We start from the raw sequence: 20,310 nt of genomic DNA, 5'->3' as shown, positions 1-20,310 counted from the left end.
GAATGGTGCTCCACATATGACATATTTTTGTAGATAAAGGGAACCCGCCTATGCTGAAATATCAAAGTCTCTGCAGAGCACGACATGGCCAAAAGACTGAGACCAAATTACCTTTGACCCTGACTGACTGTGTGACAAAAGCACTGTCAATGACTGACTCTGGGGTGTACCTGACCAAACCTGACTTGACAACCTGACAGTGTGAGTGTGAATGAATGCCGGCATGTGATCAGTGTAACTGCATTATTCTAAAACAATAACTAACCAAGCATGTTTTTGGACTAACACATTATTTTGGAGCTCCAAGGGAAACGAAGGTTTCCTAAAAATTCCACAAAAAGGGGAAACCGCACATGTGACCCGTTTCTAAACTACTTCATGATATTTTACTCCCACAGGAGTTGGCGGTTTGCAAATGTAAAACTCAAACTAAAATCTGAAGATTCTGTTTCTTTTGGGCCTGAAAGAAGGAGAGAAACACTTATTTTCACTGAAGTGTTTACTGTGGAAATAATAATAATGGATCTAAAATTGTAAATAATGTTCGTTATGTCCCTAACCAATATTTACCTGAAAGTTTTTTCCCCCTCCCCATTACAGGATTTTGTTACACATGAGTTCATGTGTAAAAAGGGGGGAGTGTGTATAATGTATAATGTCAACATGGCTGTAAAATTCACAATTTAAATTTTTCATTTAGGGATTGACAGAAACTTTCCGCCCCAACCCAGATGTTCAAACTGAGCATTGAATGATAGTTGATAACCTGTTCCATATCTGGGGATAAGATACTGTTTGATGAATGTTGACATGTTTCTAAATATTGATTGAATTTAATCAATCAATCAATGTTTATTTATATAGCCCAATATCACAAATGTTACATTTGTCTCAGTGGACTTCACAGTGTGTACAGAATATCAGTATGACAATACTTATACGAATTGTAACAGGTAACACAGAAGCAGTAGCCAAGGGGCTACTGTGAGAGATGTAATTCCAGAATAGAATACTGAAGAAGTTGACTTGTGATAATTAAGCAATTTTGTAATATTTCAACAGATAGTAGAGTAACTGAGGTTTGAAATGTAGAAAGAACATATTACAGTTAAGCTAAAACATAGTAATGTAATGAGACATCATTTAATGTAGACAACATCTTGTAACTAGCCTGGTAAAGAAGTAAAAGCCATAGACTTTATTGTTTAGGTCATGATGGGGATATACATTCAATTTAAATTCATAATAGAAAGACATTTGATGACAGTATGTTGGAATTCTGTATTCATTTTTCAGCTTGATAATAGATAGGTAGAAGCCGTATTGCCAGGTGCAATCGATGGGATTTCTGCACACGATCCAAGCAGAGAACGACGTACCTTACACCATGTATTCTCCTTTTTATCGTGATCTCACTGTGAAGCACTTTGTGAATCCTTTCTGTGAAAAGTGCTATATAAATAAACTTTACTTACTTACTTACTTACTTACAGGACAGATACACTCAGGAAATCATTCAGTCTGACAGCATCATGACTTTAGTTGTTTTTGAATCCATAATGAAATTGTATTACATAACGTTAGTGTGTGTCTTTAGCCAAAACAGGAATAGTTAATTGTTATATTTAGATTTGAGAAAGATTACAAGGATTTTATTTAGTTCACCAAGAAGATGTTTTTTGTTTGTAACATATGCCAAGTAGTAAGATTCAAATATCAGCAGGTTCTGAATTATTATTCCTCTGTCCCACAACCAACAACAATGTGGATGGGGAGAACTATATCTACTAGAACCAGCAGAGATTAATAAATTGCACCAGAGACACAGTAAAAGATGACACAAACAGTTAGATAAAAACAGACTGATAGAATGGAGCTAGACTTGTTTAAATAAAGAGTAATATTTAGCTATTTTCAGATAGTTTGATCCTTCTTATACTTTGTAAAAGAACAAGTGCCTTTACACCAGATACTGTGTGAAGATGATTTATGATGTGAAAGGAGGGAGTTAGATGTTTTCCATACCAAGCTAATTGCTGCTATTTTACGAAGTGACATTAAAGGTTTAAGCTAGAAGTTATGCACAAATGAAAAAGTTCATATTTATGATGAATATGTATTCTTATTTGTTTTTTTTACTTTTATGAGTTATGTACCATGCAAAGTTCAAATGAAGAACTCACTGATTTCAATATTATTTACATACCTTAAATCAGAGGTGCCCAGTACGTCGACCGCGGTCGACCGGTCGACCGCGGGGGCAATGCTGGTAGATCGCGAGTCATTCATAAATTAAAAAAAATCCAGCTCCGTTAAAATAGACAAAACAGGTTTTGATCCCTCCTCCCTTGGCCTCCCTGCCACTTAATTCAGGAGTTGACTTGATTGACAGAAAAAGCGACCTATTGCTTTCCAGTCTGTTAACCCAGAATGCAAAGCGATACAAAATCAGTCAAGTGCCGGGAGAGACAAACAACAAAATGAGTGCGGGAACGAGCAAAAAAGCTAAAGACATACCACTTCCACACAGAATGGGAGGGAGAATCTTTTTTTGTGATGTCACATTCAAAGGTTATTTGCCTTATTTGTAAAGCAAGCGTCGCTCTGCCAAAGAAAGGTAACGTGGAGAGGCATTATCGGAGTGTTCACAAGGCATATGACAGCGACTTCCCTCCGAGTAGCGAGTTGAGAAAGAGAAAGGTCATGTATTATTGCTACACAAACATTATCTCTTAGTCTTAGTGTCGCCAACTCGTTTCTAACATGCAAAAAGACAAACAAATGCGTCTATGGTCGGTGTATTTTCTATCTTTCCAATCCAGAAGAGATCTCTCTCTCCCCCGTCTGTTTGCAAGGGGGCGGGGCAGTTTACACACACGCATCTGCTACATGCAGCAACACACGGAGGAGATGGTGGAGAGAAGCGCTCCAAGGTGTGGTTACATGTTACCCGTCTTGAGGTGGACAATGCTCGTCACCAAAAGTGTTTAGCATGTAAGGGCGGTAACACGAGCAATTTGTCTAAACATTTAGCAAAAGTGCACCACATTCAGACGGAGGAATGCACCGGGTTCGACTGTCTTTCTAGTAGCTCTGTGGCCCCATCCACGAGTAACGTTTCCACGTCAGGTGTTATGTATGCTAGCAGCAACACACGGAGTTAACTACATTATACAAACATGGGTTAATGATTAGAGGTAACTGAGTTATTTATTTTGTTAAAGTTTCAGCTATTCTGTTTCCAGTTCTGTCATCAGATTATTTAATACGATTTGTTAAAACATTGTTTCTTTTGATGTGAAATATTATTTATTTAATTCAAATACAAAGCAATGTTAATTTTGTTCACAATTTGTTAAGTTAATTTAATAATATATGTATTTTGAATCAAGTATTCATCTTTATTGTCTTCATTGTTAGTTTCCACATGCCTAAAACAACCTCAAACTAAATCTAAAAGTTGATGGCTAAATAAGAGCGTTTGAGAAATGGTGCAAGGCACACAGTAATAGTCCGAATAGTCGATTAATCGTTTCATTAATCTATAGATTAATCGATAATCAAATTAGTCGTTTGTTGCAGCCCTATTGTAGTTATCCCATGTAAAAACGTGTTATTCAGCAACCCTTGCAATTTGGGATTTTATTTTTGGTTGGTAGACCTCGGTTAGCTGGTCCTTTCAAAAGTAGCTCACCAGCCAAAAAAGTGTTGGCACCCCTGCCTTAAATGGTATGTAAGGAGGGATTGTTAGAAATTAAAATCAATGTTGATATGGCGTAATTTGAATTAAATACACTATTTAATTTAAATCAGTTTTATTCTAAAACACCGGAAGTTCACACTATTAACTTAACACTTTTATTCTGAAAATTCTTCATTTCCGGCTAGCATTAGCATGTGGCGAAATGCTACGTTTTCATATCGTGAATTGAAGGTGAACTGACATGTGATGTTGTACACTGAGCACACTGGGATTAGCACTAATTTATTGCCGTTGAATAACGTTTATTAGGGAATCTTTAAATAACCACAGACACCAGAATGATGTAATTTAGCTACAGAAAAAGGCAGGAATTGCATTGGACCCGCCCCCCGACGAAGCCGGCCAATAGGAGAAGACCTCAGATGACAACAGGAAGAGCAAGCCAAGAATTGACCTCTTCTACCCGGTTATAGAGAGGCGAAGTCCCGCCCATCTACTTCCGACCCATGGGACCCCGGAAGCGGAAAATTATACATTGACGTCAATGGAGAGAGAAAAGTCCTCTTCCGATCCCGTTTGAATTGTGCCACGAATGACACATATGATGTTTGTCACATTAAAAGAACATTTTGCAAGTCAAAAAAATACAAATGTGTCGTAAAACTGTGAAGTTCCACATTTTTTTTGTGAAACCTCTCAGTGAACTACAGGTCTCTGGTCTCGCACAATACGCGTCACCATCACAAAGATGGCTGTCACGTTAGCAAATTTCACCTGTTTCATTCAGAATGAGGCAAAAAGTATAAAACGAAGTGAAAATCACTACAAGTCTGGGCATGTTGAGAGCTGTACATACACGAAAGGGAGCGGTTAATATTAACTGTGCGTCCGGAGTCACTGTGGCACAGACTGGACCGCTGGTGAACAGCTGTTAGAACGGGCCGTTCAGGTGTTCAGAGCAGAGCTCCCTGTAGGAGCGGCAGAGCGTGATGTGCACTGAAAAGTCTTTTTTCCCGTCGCAATATTATCGTTGAGCTAGCTAACTAGCATACATTGTCACTATCTGCTAACGTTAGCTTTAGCCTTCGTTTTCTAATCGTTTTTTTCATAGGCTATAAACAGAGGTGGTATAAGTATATATCTTGTACTTGATTAAAAGTAGAACTACTCAGTTCTTGTACTTGAGTGAAAGTAGAAGTAGCTTACTCAGATCGTGTAGGCTACTTGAGTAAAAGTAGAAGTACTCAGATCTTGTACTTGAGTAAAAGTAGAAGTACCAGAGTGTAAGAATACTCTGTTTGAGTAAAAGTCCTGCATTCCAAATGTTCCTCAAGTGAAAGTAGAAAAGTATTATTATCAAAATATAGTTAAAGTAGCGACAGTAAAGTAGTCATTGTGCAGATTGGTCCATTTCAGAATAATATGATATGTTTTATAATGATTGATCATTAAAGTGTTATCAAAGCTGGTAAATGAATTTATTATTGACTCAGAATGAAGCACAACTTCATGTCATACAATACATTGACTTTATTTGTAATTTTGTAAAAATATATGAATATTGATTAGCAAGCAGGACCTGCAGGAACAGAGAATGGTGATGGATGGAGCTGGGGAGAGAGAAGAATAAAGAAAACAGATCAACTTTATTATCGGATATTAAAAATTCAATTTCAAAACAAGTTGCCGCTCCTACAGTTTTCTAGTATGTAAAGATGATTTCACATGACCAATGCAAAATATCAAACTCAATACATGTGTGTCTCTGGGGGGTGCATTGTGCCTTTGATGTATATAAATAATATACCATAACCAAATACTATTACCTACAGTGGAAATCAGGTTGCCAGAGCAGGTCAGTCCAGTGTGCATGTTCCTCAGGGTCTCAGCAGTTACAGGTGAGGTAAAGAAAATAAAAGAGAAAAAGGTCAGTAACAACACTTTAAAGTAACAACACTGAATAATTATCTATTTTAATAATTTTCTCTCAGTAATCACTCAACTACTGTCTTTCCAACAAACAGATTGACTCACTCTCACTCTCATCACAATGAAACACGTCCAGAAGAATGTCATGCAAAGCTGCCTGCCTTCCTTCCTTCAACTCTCCCTGAACTGCCTGATCTTTTAATGTTCAATGTTAACCATTTGTGCAGATAGCATTCAGTAGAAAATATGCTAATGTGGCGTTAGCCTACCTCCCGCCCCCTTAGCACCTGGTGGAGGGGGCGATAGGCTACTCTTCAAATGTTTCACAAAATACTTACCATCATGACTACTCTTACTGTTTAACATTTTGGTTTACTTCATGTTAAGGCTAATACAAATGACAAGGCTAAGTAATGTAATGTAATGCTAACTAACATGCTCGCTACTAGCTAGGTAGCTAACTTGACTATGTTCCATGCAAAACATGTATATTACCTGATATGTTTGGTCCAACGACTCCAGGTCCTTTCATAAGACGGGAAGCGATATGATCACTTTTGTGATTACAACCTGGTACAAAGCACACAGGCATCTTGTAAAAGTGAATTTATTGGAGCAATCTCTTATATTTATTGGAGGGAATAAATCAGTCTTCTTCTTCTTCTTTGCTTTGCGAGTCGCAACCAGTCTTGGAGCATTATCGCCTATGACATCACTTACGCGACCCAGAATGCATTTGGGATTTGTAGTCTTTCTAGTTGCGTATTTTTCATAGTCTGATATTTCAACAGTTTTACGACAAACTGTGACTTTTTTTTTACATGGAAATGATTGTTTAAGATTGACAAACATCATATGTGTCATTCGTGGCACAATTCAAACGGGATCAAAAGATAACTTTTCTCTCTCCATTGACTTCAATGTATAATTTTCCACTTCCGGGGTCCCATGGAGGCTCCCGGAAGGGGAGGGACTTCGCCTCTATCGGAGCGGCTCGGAAATGACGTAACTCTCAGTCTATATGGCGCTGGGTCTATCTATGCAGCGCCGTATAGACTGAGAGTTATGTCATCTCCGTTCACTCCAATGGATCACTTTTTTACAGCAATGGCGGATCGTGGAGCCTCTCAATCGTTCCCCGGAAGTTAGCGCCAAGGCTAGCAGCGCAGTAGAGTTGCAGCATAATAGACCGTTCGTGACGGACTTTTGAAAGGTAAGAAGAAGTTTAAAGATTTATATTGCGGATATTATCAGTACATCTGATTCAAATTAACATGTGTATTAAAGGATGTCAGTGGGTTATCCCTAAATTAGTAGATTTAGGGAACGTTTACAGATAACAGATAAAGCTACCGGATCAAGTTAGCAGCACACGTTGAACAGCCTTTTAATTGTAAATTCCGTTCTCTTAATGTCATTTCGTCCAACATTGTTGAATTAGAGAAGAGGGGCTTATAAACGGGATTGTATGCGGGGGTGGAGGGAGTTAAATATTAGATAAATATAAAGTTTGGTGCGTGTAAGAGTGAGTGTTTTTAGCAGAGCCATATTGTGTCCTTGTGATTATGTTGATTATTACCTGTCTGTATTATGTTGCAGCTCAGCTGATTTTGGATTGATGTCAAAGGGAGAGGGACTTAAGTGAGAATGAAAACACAAGGTAAGTTTAATAATACTGTTTTATATAAGTAAGCATACTAAACATGTATTCTATCACTGTATTATATAAGTAATCTTTTTAGTAACCTACTGTATGGCAGGTGGAGGGGCAGTGATGTTACAGGTGGAGGAGCAAGACTGCAAACTCACAAGACAGAGAAATCAAAGTTTGTTCTCCAGAGAAGAGGTTGATTTCACTTCAATTTTTTATTTCATATTCTCTAAAGATGTATGATGCCATTTGTCATACTTTGTTAAACTCACAAATAATAAAGTTCCATAACTTCAGTTGGGAAAAAAGACCACACCTTATCTCCCCAAGGCAATTTCCCATCCAATAGGTGTGCTATATAGGTGTGTATAACCCTTTCTCCTGTCTGTTACTCCCTCTTTCAGCACAAGAACCAGAGGGGGATTCAATGGAGCCTGAATACCTGCACTGAGACCCTCACCCTGCACCCTGAGTCTCAACTCTGTGTTTTTCAAGCCTTTCCCTGTTTTTTTGTATTAAACAAAACATTAAGCTTTCCCAATGGTGTGGTTTTCGTTTTGTGAAAAAGTGCAGTGTTTGTATATATTACCTCACATATTTTTTTGCTGTTGGTCGTGAAATTGCTCCTGCTGACTTGAGCCAGCCATTTTTTCCTCCGCTCTGTGTCAGTGGGGAAGCCGTACATTCTTACTCCTTTCTCGGAGCGATTTGAGCATCCCCAGGCAGCACAGCAAACCATGGTGGCGACTAGGAGGCAGCACAGCAAACCAGGACAACACGGAGGAAAAGGCACAGACAAACTGCATGATATGCTATTCAATTTTTATTGAATTCCATGTATTTGCAATGGATGTTCCTAAAACAACACATTTAACATCATCATCATGCTGCTGCTGCTGCTGCTGCTAGTCCTTTGATAGTCACCTGTCGGTCTCCTGTCCTTTCTGAAAGCCATAAAGATGACATTAGTCATTTCGATAACTTGTGTCCTCAATTACCATGGGATTACTGAAACTACCATGAATTTAAGAAAATGGTAGAAATGAATCTAATCTGAATTTTGAAGCATTCCTTTAGATCCCCTCCGTCTAAATATATCAATAAACATTAGAAAGTGATGCTCCTGACTACTATACAAGTTTAAGAAGATAATATTGGTTTGAAAGAATTCAAAGCTATAAATAAACAGCAACAGGCTCTTTAACCAAGGCACTGTTAGCCTAACATGTAAACTAGTTGTTCACACTAATCCTAATATTATCACTTAATATTAGCAAATTCTATTTTATTTTTTAAAACATATTGATGTAAATACATACACATATCGATTTGTTGTATAAATATTGCAAATCAAAACCTTTATTCACTAATAATTACCAAAAGTCGAAGTTCTATCTCCTGTTATCAATGCATTCACATTGCCCGCCATGAACTTCCGGGGAACGATTCTCGTCTGCATGAACCACGTGACGATAACCGTTTTTGGACTTCCGCTGTCGTAACTCTTCTATCTATACGGCGCTGTATCTATGCAAGGGTTATGGCTAGAAAGGATCCGTATTGTGTAAATATGACGTCACGTTCTCGTTGTAACTCTCATTGTAATCGGAGCGGCTCGGAAACACATCGACAGCAGTAACATGATGCAACATACACATGAATGCAGCAGCAATATTAATAGAGAAACATCAGACTTAATAGTAAAACACTGCAAGGGAACATTTTATTGCACCAGGAGCTATCTTGGGACTTTTACTGCGACAACGTTGACTTGCCTGTGAATAAAAAATGAACCTTAGTGTTGGTGATCTACAGTGTTGTCATTCTTCTTTGAACACCAACAAGACCGCTAACACCCTATTTCAACAATCACACTCCCTGTCATTGACATAATTAATAGATAGTTTAGCTTCTCACCATCATTTGCTGTGGCCAACTGATGTTAACGATCGTAACTGAAAGGCTGCCTGCCAAACGTAAACATTCAGCCACGTGACATTCAGCCAAACTCTCGCGAGAGTTTTACACAAGACGGATCCTTTCTAGCCATAACCCTTCTACCCCCTGACCTGTACTGACCGGTCGTTGGATGTGGAGTGCGCCTCCACTCGCACATTTCATTTTGTACACCACCGCATCTTTTGTGTAATTAACTTTTATAAGCTTCCCTTGACTCTTTTCCGTCTCTCCTGCCTTCAGGGTTCTAGAATTGCTTTCATGGCTCACACAACAACCCCAGAGCCACCACCTGAGCCAGGTGAACAAGGTATGTAAATGTCAGTAAACTTACAAGTTATGCAAACATGTAAGCAAAGCATAAATTATAGCTACGTTGACATTACTTTGAATCGCGCGGGTAAGCTAAACCTTTAACAAGTAGCTATAGCTAGCCAGATATATTAAATAAGCACTTTGTCATACAAAAAGAAAGCTCTCTGGGAAATGTTGACTTACTGTCAGTGTTCGACATGAAGCTAGAAGCTACCGTTACAGTACACAGTTGATCCTGAGTCCTGTCAGTTAAAGTGTTTCATAGTTAGCTTAGCTAAGCATCAACCTAGCACTGACATATATGGATGTTCTGTGACTGTATTTCTGAGGAAAAGTCAGCTGAAATGGTGGCATAGTTGCCACTGCAATGTCAACAGCATGTTTGAACATATTTGCAGCAGTAAATGTGGCTGTTTGGCCACTGACGTGGCCATAACAACACCTGAATTTAAATGGAGCTACAACCTCTTTTTGTGACAGATTTTTGCATGAAATTATAATTCTTCTGATTGATTGATATTTCCTATTGACAGATAGTTTCTATGTGAACAATACATTATGAGATGGACAGCCAACTAACAAGTTTTTTATACAAATATTTCAGATCAAAGCTAATCCAGTGGGGCTCCTGAAAGGGAGCAAGGGACACTATGCTCCCGAATATTGAAGCTTGACCCCCATCTAAAAAATTGATATGATCGAAAAATGATCTGCATTGTCGGAGGCCTTTTTTCCTCATTATCATGTCAAATTGTACAGCTTTCCTTAGTTTTGAATGCAGAAAGATGACTATATTAGAGTATTAAGTGAAAATGACTATATTAAAGTGTTAAGTGAATATATTAAGTGAATTACTCAAACTGCATTTGTATAGGAATAAGTCTGTCCTATTGGCAGATAACTACTCTTAACAGGTTGTTAAAAGGTTTCATCCACCGAGATAATACAGGCACCTTACCCTCAAGAGATCCTCACGTGCTATGAGAATCTCCCACAATCCATTGCCGTAACAAAGTTAATGCAGGCACACGTTTGTGACACCAGATGGCGCAATTGTGTATGTGCGTGTGGGGAGTCTTGCAGTAGAAAATTCGACTATAGCGCCGCCACTGTGGGCTAAGCCCCAATGTTTCCAGGTCCAGGCGACGCCCCTGGAAAGGGGCATGATTGAACTGGGTGCTGGCCGTGCCGCGCAGGACATAATCGACGGACCTGTGAAGCTTTACAGGAGGCCGAGGCTTAGATCACTGGACGACAGAGTTGTTCACCGTGTGGACAGACAGGGTTAACGTCGGTATGAACAACAGAATAGTGCCAAAACTCCGCCAACTGGCTGCAGTGGGAGACTCCCCTGTGCACATTCTGTGCCCCGCGCACACACTGAACTGCGCAAAATCAGCTGATCACAACGTTCACGCTCTGTGGTCAAGCTGCTGCAGTTTTATTTACAACAAAGTGGAGTAAAACACAGAGTTGCAAACTACTCAGGGTGTTAATGGAAAAGTTTGAAATCAGATCTTGTGTAGGAATACTCTGTTACAGTAAAAGTCCTACATTCAAAATGTTAGGTTAGTAAAATTAGAGAAGTATTATCAAAATATAGTTAGAGTGCCAAAAGTAAAAGTAGATTGGTCCATTTCAGAATAATAGATATGATAGGTTTTATAATGATTGATCATGAAAGTGTTCTCAAAGCTGGTAAAGGTTCAGCTAGTTTGAATTACTTTGTATACTGCAGGGTAGCTTGTGAATTTACTCCAGGTGGAACTAAAGTCTGATTTAACACTTGATTATATTTCACATCATTCATCCACATCTGTGAAGTAACTAAAGGTATAAAATACATGTAATGGACTAAAAGTAACCTCTGAACTGTAGTGGAGTAGAAGTACACGGTAGCATCAAAGTCAAGTAAAGTACAAATATCTCAAAATTGTACTTAAGTACAGTACTTGAACAATTGTACTTAGGAACTTCCCACATCTGAAATCAGATATGACTTGAGTCATGTGATAATTTCTTAGTATTTGATCCTTCAACTTGGCCTCAGGAAATGCAAGGACTTCACAGTTTTGGCAACAAATCGGAGGCTTAAAAACAGACAGGGAGGTGCATCTTCATCATCTTCATCATCCAGCATGCAAGAAGTGTAAATAGAGGACAGTGAAGGAGACACTGAGGAGGACCACGCTTTGTGTGGGGTGAGTACCAAACGATGTCTCCTGGTACTCATCTGAGTAACTCACAAAAAAAGTTATGTGCACCCCTGAATATACTGCTAATATGCATGTTAATGAACAACTAGTTGATGGTTAATTTGTGTACCTTAATATAAAGTGTTACCAAAAATCTATTTAAAATGTGATAGAGAAGGGCCAAAGTGAACACTAGTCTGCTGAGGTTAAATGGCGTTATTTGTTGAGATCTGAAGGCCACGTAGACGTGTTGGCGTAGGTGAGCATAAGGAACCAGAGGAAGAGTGTTTATAGAAGCAGAGAGGTTCAGGAGCTTCTTCTGGGCTGATCTCAGGAGCCAGACCTAATGAGAAACAACTGCTGGAAATGCACTTCAATGGCTCCACAGATCTCTCTTTTTATGTTGCTTGGCTGCTCATCAGCTGCACCTCCAGGCTCATCTCCATCTCTTAAGACTTCCCTGGCTGCACGCCGTTTGTGGATTTCATGGAGGGTCAAAAGAAATTTGAGACCTGCCACCTAACTCCCCAGCGTTATCTCTCCTCTCACACACTGAAGGTCTCGTCCTGAAACAACAGGCTACAATCACACTTGTCAGGTCAAATCTGTTCCCAATTGGCATGGACTTTCTGTGTTCAGACCGACCTGTTGCTTTCAGAAACATGACATCATGGCCCTGCTCTGCTGTAGCTGCTGTAGGTGCCTTAAGCATCTTAATCTCTCACCCCGCTCGTTTTTGGAGTCGAGTCAGTTATCATTAGCAATGAGATCACAGAAGGATCACACTTTAGGGCAAGAAAAGTGCCACTGCCAAGTTGTTCAAATCCAACTGTTCAATGCAGACCTGGGGCACAGCATGGATTGGACATGGGCACATCCACAATGCAACATCCATACAATGATTACACTTCTGGCAATACTGCATTTTGGCACACATGAACCCATACATGAACCCCTCCAAACTTTTCAAGCTGATCTAATCCTGTCATCAGACCATCTCATGAGGGAGTTCCTCCACGTGTTCTCAGACGAGCACTGGCAGAGGCTCTCCCTCATATTTGAACCAGGTGATGGAGTTTCACATCAATATTTCTTATAACATAGACTAAATAATCACAAGGCAGACTTAGCATTGCTTTTTCAGCACTGGTTCTACACTACGGATGGTGTTACAGCTAAAAATGTAGCTTTATTTTCTCACCTGACACTATGAGGAGAAGTCTGGAGAAATATATTGATGGAGAGAATAAGAGAACTTGTTGCTGTTGTGAAGTTAATGAGGAGATATACTGCGTGCGTGAAGTATGAGATTGCATAAGACACATACTGTATACGGTACATAACAGAGCAGGCCTGTGCAGATCTCCCAGCTAGACACTTGCTGGTTATTTGACTCAAGAAGGAAAACAAATCAAGCCTCAGCTGAAAATAAACTCTTCACTATTAACTACTGAACTTGTTTGACATTGTTGTAACCGAAATCCCCGGTATTCACACCCTATTCTAACCCTATCTCCTACAAAATACATTAAGATAGTAGTAATCTTTTTCTGGACGTCCTTGCTGCCTGGATGACCTTCATACAGACGGGTTGTGTGACTTCAGTCATGGACAGCAGCTCCTGGCTGCCTTGTTGTTGGGGGCTAAGGCTTAAACCAGGGGTCCAAACAGAAAAATAAGTTAAGTTATAAGTTAGCAAAATCAATCAAATGTAGGTAAATTATTACATTACATTACATTACATTGCATTTAGCTGACGCTTTTATCCAAAGCGACTTACAATAAGTGCGTTCGACCAACAAAATACAAACTTGAAGAAAACAGAATCATATAAGTACATCAGGTTTCATAGAGCTAAAACATTTCAAGTGCTACTCAACTGGCTTTAGATAAGCCAGTCCTTTATTAGTATATAAGTGCTATGTTAGTAATTCTATCGCTCGAAGTGGAGTCGAAAGAGATGAGTTTTCAGTCTGCGCCGGAAGATGTGTGAGCTTTCTACTGTCCTGATTTCAATGGGGAGCTTATTCCATCATTTTGGAGCCAGGATAGCAAACCCACGTGTTTTTGCAGATGGGAACTTGGGTCCCCCTCTCAGTGTGGGTGCAGCGAGCTGTTTGGCTGATGCAGAGCGGAGTGCACGAGCTGGGGTGTACAGTTGAACCATGTCCTGGATGTAGGAAGGGCCAGATCCATTCGCAGCATGGTACGCAAGTACCAGTGTCTTGAAGTCGATTCTAGCAGTTACTGGAAGCCAGTGAAGGGAGCGGAGGAGCGGCGCGGTGTGGGAGAATTTTGGAAGGTTGAAGACCAAACGAGCCGCTGCATTCTGGAGGAGCTGCAGAGGTCGGATGGCACATGCAGGTAGACCAGCCAGGAGGGAGTTACAGTAGTCTAGGCGTGAGATGACGAAAGCCTGGACCAGAACCTGCGTCGCTTTCTGGGTCAGCTGGGGACGTATCCTCCTGATGTTGTAAAGCGTGTATCTGCAGCAGCGGGTTGTAGCAGCGATGTTTGCAGTGAAGGACAGTTTGTTATCTAGGGTCACACCCAGATTCCTTGCAGTCTTTGTCGGGGAAACAGTAGAGGTGCCGATGTTAATTGTTAGGTCAAGAGTGGGACAATCTTTTCCCGGAAGGAAAAGCAGTTCAGTCTTGTCAAGGTTGAGCTTGAGGTGGTGAGCGGACATCCACTGAGAGATGTCAGCTAGACAAGCAGAGATGCGTGCGACGACCTGGGTCTCTGAGCGGGGAAAGGACAGAATTAATTGGGTGTCGTCAGCGTAGCAGTGGTATGAAAAACCATGCGGGCTAATGACTGATCCGAGCGAGTTTGTGTACAAAGAGAAGAGGAGGGAACCAAGAACAGAGCCCTGAGGGACCCCTCTAGTTAATTGACAAGGGTCAGACTCTGACCCTCTCCAAGTTACCATGTAGGTACGGTCTTTGAGGTATGAGGTGAGGAGGGAAAGTGCAGAGCCTGAAACTCAAAGTTTTTGGAGAGTTTGAAGGAGGATCTGATGATTCACTGTGTCGAATGCAGCAGACAGGTCCAAAAAGATGATGAAAGAGGAGAGGGAGGCTGCTTTAGCCGTGTGCAGTTCCTCAGTGACAGCAAGGAGGGCAGTTTCTGTTGTGTGACCTGCCTTGAAACCAGACTGGTGCGGATCAAGAAGGTTCTTCTGATGGAGATAACAGGAGAGTTGTTTAAAGACAGCGCGTTCAAGTGTTTTAGACAGGAATGGGAGGAGAGAGACAGGCCTGTAGTTTATTACATCAGACGGGTTGAGAGTGGGTTTCTTTAGGAGAGGGTTTACTCTTGCCTCCTTGAGACTGTTTGGAAAGTGACCAGAAGTTAGAGAAGTGTTGATGAAATGGGTGAGAAACGGTAGAATATCAGGAGCGATAGTCTGAAGGAGGTTTGAGGGGATAGGGTCCAGAGGACAGCTGGTAGGACGGGCAGAGGTAATGAGGGTAAGAACCTCACTTGGAGGGAGAGGGGAGAAGGAGGTTTGTGTGTGGGTGAAAGGGGGGTCTGGTGACCCAGCCGTGAGTAAAGATGAGTCAGAAAAAGAAGAGCGAATATCATCAACCTTTTTTTCAAAGTGGTTAACAAAGTCGCTTGACAGAAGGGAGGAGGGGCTTTGGGGGGTCCAAGAGGGTGGAAAAGATGGAAAATAATTTTTGGGGATTGGAATAGGAAGATTGGATCTTATCTTGAAAGAAAGTGCTTTTTGCCTGAGAGATCGAAGCAGAGAAAGAGGAGAGGAGAGCCTGATAGGTTAGGACGTCGTCATGGTGTTTGGATTTCCACCATTTCCGCTCTGCTGCCATAAGGATGGTTCTATTAGCACGCAGTGCGTCATTTAGCCAGGGAGCAGGAGGGGACTGACGAGCCTGCCGAGATGTGAGAGGACAGAGAGAGTCCAGAGAGGATGAGAGAGTAGAGAGGAGAGTTTCTGCAGCAGAGTTTGGAGGCAGAAGTTGGAACGACTCAGAGGAAGGGAGGGCTGAGAGCACCGATGAGCCAAAGGTAGAGGGGGAGAGGGAACGAAGGTTGCGTCTGACAGGTGCAGACTGGGAAAAGATTAGTTTGTTATGTTTGGAGAGGGTTAGAGAGAATTAAATGAAGAAGTGATCAGATGTGTGGAGCGGGTTTACAGAGAGGTTAGAAGTAGTGCAGTTCCTTGAGAATATGAGATGGAGGACATTGCCAGCTTTATGAGTTGGTGGGGATGGAGACAGTGAGAAAGCAAAGGCGGTTAAAAGAGATGTTAGTTCAGATATCTTTCCTGTCTGGAGGTTGAAGTCTCAGAGAAGTACAGCGGGAGGGCCAGTCCCAACTGCATGCCACGGGACCCTGACCAAGCATCGCTCCTGGACGTTTGGAGAGTGAGAGTGTGTTGAGGAGACAGGTGCAGAGGACACAGACCTGCTGCTGCATACAGATGTTAGATGGCTAAGCAGAGGAACATTTTTGGCGAGATCCACTGAGCTGTTGCCTGAAATCAAAGACTTTCTGAAGCTTTCAAAACATGCAGAATATTCAAAACTAGATGATCACGAGTGGCTTTTGGATTTATCGTTCCTTAAAGATCTCACTGGCCTGCTCAATGAGCTTAATTCAGAGCTGCAGGGTAAGGATACAAATGTAATTAACATGATCAGTTCAGTGAACACCTTTAAGCAAGCTAAAACTGCTGTTCAGTAGGTTGCAGCGCTGTGACCTGCATAACTTTCCTCACATGCAGGCAGAACTTCAGCGTCAGAGCAAAGACGTTAAGCAGCTTGACAGTACACGGTATGAAGAGCAAGTTCAGAGCATCTTGACTGAATTTGAGAGGCGTTTTACTGACCTTTCATCCATTGAACCCATTGCCGGCTATCTGTGTTTTCCATTTGGTGGAAGTATGGATGTGGATGAGATCGTCTCCAAAGGTCACTGTTCGACCTGGATAGCTCTGCTGTTGAGAATGAGATGCTCACACTCTCAAATTATATTGACATCAAATCCAGCACAACACCTGGCACAAGTGGACAGTTCTGGAACCTGCTGTTGGAACAAAGTATCCCAACGTCAGAAGATGTGTCTTGAACTTGACAGCACTTTTTGGGTCCACCTATTTGTGTGAGTCTGCATTTTTTTTTGCAATTTTCTTAGCGCTTTTACAGGTGCTCAAAGACCCTTTACAGATATAGTGAAAAGAAAAGAACAACAAATAAATATATATAGTTAAAGTTAAAATCAATTAATACAAAAAAAATCACACATTAAAAGCCAGATTGAAGAGGTGAGTTTTTGTGAGTTTTTTTGAAGGTAGTGAGGTCAGTGCAGTCAGGGCCGGCCCTAGACCTTTGGGGGCCCTCAGCGAGATTTGGCTTGGGGGCCACCCTCACTCTAGCGTGTTCTCACTACACACAACACGGAACCAACTTTTGTCTTATGATGTTAGTATAAGCACACATATTGTATAAATAAGCATGTAAACACCGTGGACCTAACCTCCTCTAGGGGGGTCCGGGGGCATGGTCCCCCGGGAAGATTTTCTTTTAAATATTGAAGTTAAAGCATCAATCTGGTGCACTTTGAGAGCAACATTAAGAGATCTATGGATACATAGACACCCATATGAAACAGAACAATAAACAGATTTTTCTTTATGGATATTTTACAAATCACTAAAACTGTATTCTTGTTTCATAACTGTTTTTCATTCTTTCTCTCTGGCTGTCCATCTCATAATGTTCCCATAGAAACTAGCTGTAAATAGGAATATCATTCAGAAGAATTATAATTTCTTGCAAAGATCTGTCACAAACAAAGGTTGCACATTTAAATGCAGGTGTTGTTATGGCAACGTCAGTGGCCAAACAGCCACATTTACTGGTGCAAATACGTTCAAACATGCTGTTGACATGTAAAGCAGTGACAACTATGCCACCATTTCAGCTGACTTTTTCTCAGAAATACTGTCACATAACATCCATATATATTTCGGTGCTAGGTTGATGCTTAGCTAAACTAACTATGAAACACTTTAACTGACAGGACTCCGGATCAACTGTGTACTGTAAGGTAGCTTCTAGCTTCATGTCGAACAGTAAGTCAACATTTCCCAGAGAGCTTTCTTTGAAATCACTAGGTAACGCTAAAAAACATAACATTTAGATTGTATGACAAAGTGTTTATTTAATATATCTGGCTAGCAATAGCTAGTTGCTAACGGTTTAGCTTACCCCCGCGATTGAAAGTAACGTCAACTTAGCTGTAATTTATGCTTTGCTTACATGTTCGCATAACTTGGAAGTTTGCTGACATTTACATACAGTACCTTGTTTACCTGGCTCAAGTGGTGGCTCTGGGGTTGTTGTTTAAGCCACCACTTGAGAATTTTCTTATTTTTTAAGAAATGTTTTTCTTATGTCCATCTTCAAAAACTCTGAGTCCGACGGGCAGTTTATTTTGCACATTGTCACAGCTCATAGGATAGGTACCTGTCAGCCAATAAGACATATGTTTATTTCCATTCAACTGTCTGGTTGGTCTGGTGTCTTGCCTCTGTTGCATTCACTGAACACAGGATATTACAAACCTGCCGTCCTCTGTCCTGTCATGATGAGGTTCAGGTAAAGCACGGTTAATGTATTATATTATTGACTCGATAATATAATACATGACTTTGAGAGTAGGCAATATAGGCATATTAACACAATTAATTAAACATACTTATCAGGGCGACAGTGTTTTTTTTGTTGTTTTTTTGCTAGGGGGCCCCTTAGAGGCTGTGGGGCCCTAAGCGGTCGCTTACGTCGCTTAATGGGTCGGGCCGGCTCTGAGTGCAGTCTCTGATGGGTTGTGGGAGTAAGTTCCAGAGGGAGGGGGCAGCGAAGGAAAAGGCTCTGTCCCCCCAGGTCCGGTGATTGGTGTGGGTGGGGATGGATAGGAGGTTGGCTTTTGATGAGCGGAGGCTGCGGGAAGGGCTGTGGTGGTGCAGCAGGTCTGTGAGGTAGGGGGGGCCTGATTCTTGAGGGCTTTGTGAGTAATCAGGAGGACTTTGAAGTCGATTATTTCACGGACGGGGAGCCAGTGGAGGTTCTGGAGGACGGGAGTGATGTGGTCTCGGGAGCGGGTGTGGGTGAAGAGGCGGGCAGCAGAGTTCTGGATATGTTGGAGTTTATTGAGAAGGTTGGATGGTATGCCTTAGAGCAGTGGTTCCCAACCTTTTTTGAGTACTGTACCCCCAAAGCATTTCAAGCCAACCTAAAGTACCCCCTACTACGCAATCAATCGTGGTGATCCCCAGGATATATTAATAGTCTATATATTGTGGCTGTGTGTGTGTGTGTGTGTGTGTGTGTGTGTGTGTGTGTGTGTGTGTGTGTGTGTGTGTGTGTGTGTGTGTGTGTGTGTGTGTGTGTGTGTGTGTGTGTGTGTGTGTGTGTGTGTGTGTGTGTGTGTGTGTGTGTGTGTGTGTGTGTGTGTGTGTGTGTGTGTGTGTGTGTGTGTGTGTGTGTGTGTGTGTGTGTGTGTGTGTGTGTGTGTGTGTGTGTGTGTGTGTGTGTGTGTGTGTGTGTGGTGGGGGGAGATGACCTGGATAAAGTCACATGGTGACACAGGTTGGCAGTTTATTGAAGTAAAGCTTTAGTTCTGAGGTCTGACATCATCACTTCATTCCCATTGTAACATTAAGTTAACAAAGCACTGAGGAATCTGCAACAAAACTAAGATGAGATGAGATGAGATGAGATACGATGCGATACGATATGATACAATCAGATGAGATATTCCTTTATTGATCCCCTTGGGTAAATGTGGGTGTCATAGCAGCATGGGGGAGGGGGGTATAGGTATGGGCAGGGTAATAGCAGAAATAAATATAGAATTAGATCTGAATATAAAAATGTGAGAGGGATATAATAACCATATACCGTAATAATCGTGTGTGTGTGTGTGTGTGTGTGTGTGTGTGTGTGTGTGTGTGTGTGTGTGTGTGTGTGTGTGTGTGTGTGTGTGTGTGTGTGTGTGTGTGTGTGTGTGTGTGTGTGTGTGTGTGTGTGTGTGTGTGTGTGTGTGTGTGTGTGTGTGTGTGTGTGTGTGTGTGTGTGTGTGTGTGTGTGTGTGTGTGTGTGTGGCTAAGGTGAAACCTGGGAGTGGAAGAAGGAGAGAAGTGACGAGGAGAGATAGAGAAGAGGGGGATATTTTTGTCTGTGTGACCCAATGCAACAATTAATGTGACACTTAAATCATATTCAATCATAACTAATCATATACATTATAATAGCCATTGTTTAAAGACTTAAAAAAAAAAGTAAGGTAACTCACCAATTAATGTGACACTTGAGCCTGTTTCTCCCTCATCAGTTTTGTGAGTCTGGGGGAGATTGTTGCAACAGCTGTGACCAGGTTATTCTCCAAGTTGAGTCTGGCGGAGAATGTCACCTCACACAGGTATGTGGACCCAAAAGGCAACAGTTCATTCAGGGCATGTTTCCCCAATTCAGGATACTCCTTCTCCACACCACACCAGAACTGTGTCAGTGGTGTGCTTGAGTACCTCATCT

At 41.3% G+C, this 20,310-nt stretch overlaps 1 protein-coding gene and 1 long non-coding RNA gene across 2 annotated transcripts in view; one reads left to right on the top strand and one right to left on the bottom strand.

Moving 5' to 3' along the window:
- Window positions 1-20,310, top strand: part of LOC307021608 (uncharacterized protein) — a 98,981-nt gene that overhangs the window by 52,895 nt on the left and 25,776 nt on the right. The window contains exon 2 of the mRNA XM_079653865.1: window positions 9,483-9,549. Coding sequence (XP_079509991.1) covers window positions 9,483-9,549 — 67 coding nt within the window. The remainder of the gene's footprint in view (window positions 1-9,482; window positions 9,550-20,310) is intronic.
- Window positions 6,741-8,801, bottom strand: LOC307021611. The gene is made up of 3 exons (XR_013803207.1): window positions 8,661-8,801; window positions 7,873-8,227; window positions 6,741-7,429 (listed from the first exon to the last, which is right to left on the bottom strand). It is a non-coding gene; the product is annotated as an uncharacterized lncRNA (long non-coding RNA).

This window comes from Notothenia rossii, assembly GCF_949606895.1.
Source record: "Notothenia rossii genome assembly, chromosome: 10".
In the NCBI taxonomy this organism is placed as follows: Eukaryota; Metazoa; Chordata; class Actinopteri; order Perciformes; family Nototheniidae; genus Notothenia; species Notothenia rossii.
The sequence above is the reverse complement of the archived record's forward strand: the minus strand, read 5'-3'. Positions and strand labels throughout refer to the sequence as shown.